The 6,595-nt window shown below is 32.5% G+C and overlaps 1 protein-coding gene across 1 annotated transcript; it reads left to right on the top strand.

The window, feature by feature from the left end:
- The first annotated feature begins 543 nt into the window (after positions 1 to 543).
- LOC140444466 (metaxin-1) lies at positions 544 to 3,082 on the top strand. The gene has a single exon (XM_072536224.1). It carries the CDS (start codon positions 654 to 656, stop codon positions 1,530 to 1,532), a length of 879 nt encoding a protein of 292 aa, XP_072392325.1. The 5' UTR covers positions 544 to 653; the 3' UTR covers positions 1,533 to 3,082.
- Positions 3,083 to 6,595: the final 3,513 nt, after the last annotated feature.

Here is a 6,595-nt window from a genome sequence, read left to right on the forward strand (position 1 = left end):
TATACGTTCTTTTTACGATTTTCTTCTTTAATGTGATAAATAAACTCTAAAAATTCTTCAACTTTTTCATAACAGTCCAACATTTTTTTATTGTAATTAGAAATACTAAATAATATATATTGGAAGTGAATTCGAAAAATTATTATTCAAACCCAAAAAAGAAGATGTATTTGGTGACTTTTCTAGTAACTTTCTTGGGTGTGAATCTGTCTTTTTAGTTTACTCCTCCTGGTTAAAAAACAGAGTATAGTTCTAAATGTGTATTAGGTAGTTTATTATTACGGTACATCTACAAGTACTTATTATTCACTTTTTTAAATCGAAAATCTAAAACAATCACATATACGTTGACCCTAATTACAGAAAAACGGGATAGACAACATAAACTAAACTTACCTAATAAAAATTTCAAATTTTCGAAGGTAAAAAATATATAATTTCTAAAATGGTAAATCCAAAAAGATACATCACAAAAAAATGTACCAAATTTCTCAGCGCGATGCGCCGCCTATGACTAATCCGCTCGTGTTGCCGGCACTGCCGCTGACTGTCATTTCTGTCAAACTTCAAATACTATGTTATGGTCGAAGTTTGTAGGTATTCTATTTATTTTATAGTAAATAGTTATTAAAACGTATAATAAACTATAGAGAATGGAGCAGAAGCATAAATTTCAGTTAATAGTGTTCGACGGCGACTTTTCACTTCCATCCATTGACCCAGAAAGCATAAAATCAATACTCTACACGGCAGTCGCTGGCGTCCCCGTTGAGGTTAGGTTATTCAACAATTTAAAAAATTGCACCTTGTACACAGCCCCTACATTTGTTCATAAAAATTTAAAGTTCAAAACATTCAGTGATATAGTGTTGTACCTAAAGACATTGCATTTCAACTTAGATCGAAATTTAACGCCGAAAGAAGCTAGTGAATCATTGGCGTTAACGAATTTGGTTCAATCCAAATTAAGGCCCCTTTTGGAGTTTTATTATTGGGCGGACGTAAGAAATACTTTTGAACTTACTAATATTTGGTTTATGAGAAGTCTTCCCATTCCTTTTAACTACATATATACAAGGAGATTCAGAGACAGGGCTGTTGATTTACTGGAATCATTATATCCTACAGAAACCAATTTTGACCTCATTAAGGAGTATGTACAAAGGGCAGCTACCGAATGTTTGTCGAATCTGGCTACACGATTAGGTAACGAGGACTATTTTTATGGCAATTCTCCTACAACTATTGATGTTCTGGTGTATTCCTATATTGCGCCCTTATTGAAAGTGCCATTTCCTTGTAATGAAATAAAGAATGTTTTGTCGATGTGGCCAAATTTGGCTAATCTTATAAAAAGGATAGATGACCAGTACTTTCCAAACCTTCCCAAAGGCTCAAAGTACATCAAAATAGAAGAAAAAGTGAAAACTACTGATGACGAAGTGTCTTACATGGCAATATTAATTTTGACTGTTAGTGCTACCTCATTAGTGTTGGGTTTTGCTTATACTAGGGGGTATTTATCTCAATAAAACTTTTTGTACTTTTTGAGTTTTAAAAATTTATAGAAAACTGAATCAAGATCTAAAATGAGTGGAAACGAAAGCGAATTGAAAAGGTTGAAAGATATAGAGAAAAAGAAAGCAGATAAATGTAATGATTTTCATCCTATATTTCAATAATTTCTTCATGATTATAGTGTGTCCTAGTCACATTTCATATAGGACATTTTTTTTATTTAAATCAATCACTCAGGATTATTACTACACTAGTGTTATTCAAATTTGTGTCTTCACTTGATATATTCTAGGTCCACATAGTTTTCAGATCAACCTCAATTCCATTGGATGTTATTTATTCTTCAAATTAGGAATGGAACAGATTGTTAGTTCTTCTTTCATTAAAAACTTGTGTTTGGGCAGTATTGTTTTATTAACTATATCTGTATGTTTCACTGAAGATGTATTATTGAGGTTTTTACTTATTTCTTTAACCTATTGATTGTATTTTTTACTGTGGAATTATATCAATAAACAATGTTGAGAGTATCAGTTAGTTGAGGAGTGTCTTGGGTATAATCATTTGAAATAATTTCAGAGTGTTATATGCTTTATAGTGTGTTTTCCAGCATGAATGATAGTGATATGTTTTTATCTTTTCTTTAATTGAATCTAGAGAAAAGGTAAGGCTTCTGTGCCAAATTTTAGTGAATGTTTTTGGTTTCCTTAGTAAGAAAGAAGTAAAGATTTGTATCTAAAGTTTGTTGTTATTACATTATCTGTATATGCTGCCTTGATCAGTTTATTCTAGTTAATGTTTAAATTCATATGGAGTGATTTAAATGTAATCAGGGGTCCTAAAGGTGTAGTTGGTGAGATTGGCTTATATTTCTGATTACATTCTGATGAGTAGTCATCACATTATTATTATCGAAGTATTTTAGCATTTCACAACACTTTTAAAGTAACTGTATACAACTTACCTTTATGTCATATTGTGTGTGTTTCAATACAATGTCTGGAATCTTGAGATAGATTGAAAAACATATAATAAATTACAGCAACTGTACCGGCATTCAATTTTTTAGTGTATGTAGAGTTACTATTTGATGTTTATAGAGGTAAATGATTTTCAAGTCCGGGATTTTAAGATTGTGTTTTCCAGGATGTTCAACAACATACAATGTTTGATAATGTATTTATGTTTCAGTAAGTTTAGAAAAACTAAATGGAAGTGTGAATGGTTTTTAGTGGTTTGTTAAAGTTTTTTGAAGGCAAAATAATTTACCTATTAACTGCACTCAAACACTTTGTGCAATATTCATGTACTGTTCGTTATGTTACAGAAATTGTCATACATATGGATTCTTATTAGTCTCAACTGATCTTGTTTTAGTTTTCTGCATTTGTATTTATTACTTATAGTATTTGTTGTACCAGATTCAGATGTTCCTATTTGACAACTCAGATATTATTTTATACATGAAGATGTCATGTAGTCTTTGTTTAACAGGCTTTTGTTATATATGTAAAATAAAGACTGATTTATTTATATACCAAATAAAACTTTAATATTTGTTTCAGGGTTGTTTTTAATTACCTCTCATAATACAAATTATTAAGTGTATTGTAATACAAGAAACTATATAAGAAATAGTCATAGGTAAAAAATTTAAATTCTGGACAAATAAATTGAGTGTAAGTCTTTGTCAGACCTTCAATAATTATCAATTAAAATGCCATGTAGAATACTAATTTATGAATATATCAAATTTTTAATCAGTTTCTTAAGAGCTTTCATTCATTCTTTTTAAATATACTGGTATAATTATTATTTGTTGCTAGGACTCCTTTGCATGATTCCTATGTAGATTCAATGCTTCAGTGAAAATTTTTCTGTAAAATTCCCCCTGGGGATTCTGCTAATATTAAAGCTTTACTTGTATTCAGGTTAAAAACAAAGTATACTTTGTTAAGTTTTCATAACAGGTGAACTTTAAATTAATTAGATATACCTAATGAGTGTTTTTAGAGGTTGTGGAAAAGAGGGACATAATATTACATACAGTGCCTACAGACATTCTACAGGTTAGAGTAGCTCTTCTTCCTGAATTAGTGTCAGTTCTAATTAAAAAATAGAACTGCTGAATATGTTAACTAATATATTTATATGGGATGAAGCCACAATTAATTGTAAGAAAAATTACATTTGTTTGCGTAGATAAATTGATTGTCCATTCAGAAATCATTTTCAAAAAAGATTATTATAAATAAAAGTGATTTTAACCTGTAGGTGCATATTAATTTGGGGCTGTAGCATAGACCAAAGAATATAGAAGTACATAAAAAAATATATACTTTGGGGGAGGGGGGTATATACTTTCGGTTGTAGCATTAAATTTGACAGTAGTTGACTTATTGGCCTCGATATGGTAGGCAAAAAGTCATGTTTTTGAGTTTAAATTATGAGTGTGACGATTTTATTCTCGGATCGATATTAAGTTCTGATTTTTTGAGAGTTATAGTGGTTAGTTGTGTATGACCTTCTTTTAATCCATTATTGTTGGATTTTATTGCTAACTTCTTCATTTAGTATTGGTTACCAGAGTCTGGCTACATTCTGTTGATGGGTTTGCTACACATTTTTCTTCATTAAGTAATATATGAGGTCTGCTTCATTGATTGTTGTCGTCTGTTTCTTTAATGAGTTTGAATGAAACATATGATGCATCTTTCCATTGGATTCTGTTCATTGTCCCAAACATTTTTGCATATCTTGTATCTGTCAAAGTCCCTGTTTTTGACGTGTGATTCATGTCTATTTATCTAAACACTTAGTCATCTTGAGATTTCTCCCACTTAAAAATTGTTACATTCACAAAGTATTTTATAGTTACAGTTCTCTGTAACAACTGTCAAATTTGATTGTATAAGCACCAATTAATAAACATCTACAGGTGTTCTCATACTTTTTTTTCTACTTTACTACTAAAAAGTAGAAGAAGAACTAACCGACCCTATTGAAGCTGGCACTGGGATAAGACAGGGAGATTCCCTGAGTCCTTTATTGTTCAACCTGATTATGCATGAAATAATAAAAAAAGTAAGAACTAAAAAAGGATACAAAATGGGAGAAAAACAAATTCAAATAATCTGCTATGCAGACGAAGAAATACTACTCTCTCAAAGTGAAGATGATTTACAACGTATGCTGCACCAATTTAATATAACTGCCAGAAAATTTAACATGTTAATTTTCCCAAAAAATACAAAATGCATGGTTACAATAGCAAATTTACTAAGATGTAAATTGGATCTGGAAGGTCAGATCTTAGAACAAGTAATGGAGTTTAAATATCTAGGCATCACATTATCTAGCTACTGAAAGCTCTAAACTCAAGTGGAAGATCAAGTGAATAGAGCAAACAGAGCCGCAGGCTGCCTGAATGAAACAATATAGAGAAATAAAAATATCGGGAAAGAAACGAAAGGCAAAATTTACAAAACAGTCATCAGACCAATGACATACGCGGCAGAAACAAGACCTGACACAGAGAGGACAAAAAGGATGTTAGAAAGAGCAGAGATGAAAACACTTTGAAAAATTGATAGTAAGACACTATGGGTCAGAGCTAGAAGTACAGATATACTACGTAGATGCAAGGTGGAGAACATCAAAAACTGAGTAAGAAATAGAAGAGTAGAATGGAACGATCATATAAGCCGAATGACAACAAATAGAGTAGTAAAGACGGTTCCCAATAGGAAGACCACGAAAACGATGGAACGACAACTTACTGGAGGCACATTAAAAAACAGAGTTATGTCTATATAAAAAGAAGAAGAAGAAGGTGTTCTCATAAGTAGGAGACTCATTAACAGACCAATAAGCGTACTTCCTGTATATAGCAGAAAGAGTGATCTGGGTGTCCATTTCTTTCTAGTCTCTGACACTCTTCACCCACGAGCATTTCCTTCTTCCTGGACCTCTTTCCTATAAAGTTAGCCTAGATAACTCCTTTTTCTGTTTTTTCCAATAAAAAGGAGCTCCCTTTCAATTGCCATCCTTGTCAGCATCTCATTGTTGGCCACCTGCTCTGTCCAAGGGATCTTCAGCATCCTTCGAAAAACCTACGTACCAAAGAGTTTTATCTGACTCATAATTGTAATTCCAAGAGTCCATGTTTTCACTCCCTTTAAAAATATGGAAAGAAAATTAATGTCTTTACAAATCGGTATCGGATATGATAAACTAGAGTTTATAAGGAATGTTTTCATACTTTTATATAATGAATAATAGTGGAAAAAGTACACATCCTTGGCGAACTCCTCTTTTTATTGACATTTCTTTTGCAGGCAATAGTCTATTTTGATCGACGACATTTGATGCCTATGAATATAGGTTTTTAATAAGAGCCACAGTGTTATGGTCTATTTTATCTTGGATTAACTGTTGTACTTTATTAATAGTACTGCACTACATTATCGATTTTCCCACCTTTCTTACGGGCTACGTGCCCAATTCCCCAATTGCGACAAAAACTAAAAACAGGCCAATCCTGAGCGGGATTCCACGTACTTCATCGTACCCTGACCAACATCGAAGTCCCCCTCATAAAAATCGGACCTCCATAATGAAATCGACTGCTTCTTACGGCCGCGTGAGAAATCCGCCGAGAAGTGAAATCAATACTAAAAATAATTCTCTTGTCAGCATACGCGGAAAGATTCTTATTTATTTCCTGCGTAAATCTCTAGGCGCAACTGATATCAAACGAAAGGGCAATTTGTTTATTATAAACAGATTCCTCCTCTTCCTAAGTGCCTTCTCTGTTGAGGTTGGCGATCAATATGGCAAATTTCTCTCTGTTCGGGGCTTGATGAATTAATTCATTTCCTCTTGTGTGGGTCCAATCTCTGATGTTTCGTAGACAAGATTTTTTTCTTTCGACCTATGCCCCTTTTACCTTCAATCTTGCCTTCTAATATTACCTGGAGCTGCTCAAATTCCCTATGGCGCATTATGTGTCCTAGATATGACATCTTTCTAATTTTGATAGTATTGACCAGATGAGGGAGTGTGTTCATTGCTCTCA

Source organism: Diabrotica undecimpunctata, chromosome 1, assembly GCF_040954645.1.
Source record: "Diabrotica undecimpunctata isolate CICGRU chromosome 1, icDiaUnde3, whole genome shotgun sequence".
Lineage (NCBI taxonomy): Eukaryota > Metazoa > Arthropoda > Insecta > Coleoptera > Chrysomelidae > Diabrotica > Diabrotica undecimpunctata.

What these genes read in the sequence shown, in the direction of transcription:
- LOC140444466 (XM_072536224.1), top strand. Translation starts at nt 654, where the DNA reads ATGGAGCAGAAGCATAAATTTCAGTTAATAGTGTTCGACGGCGACTTT.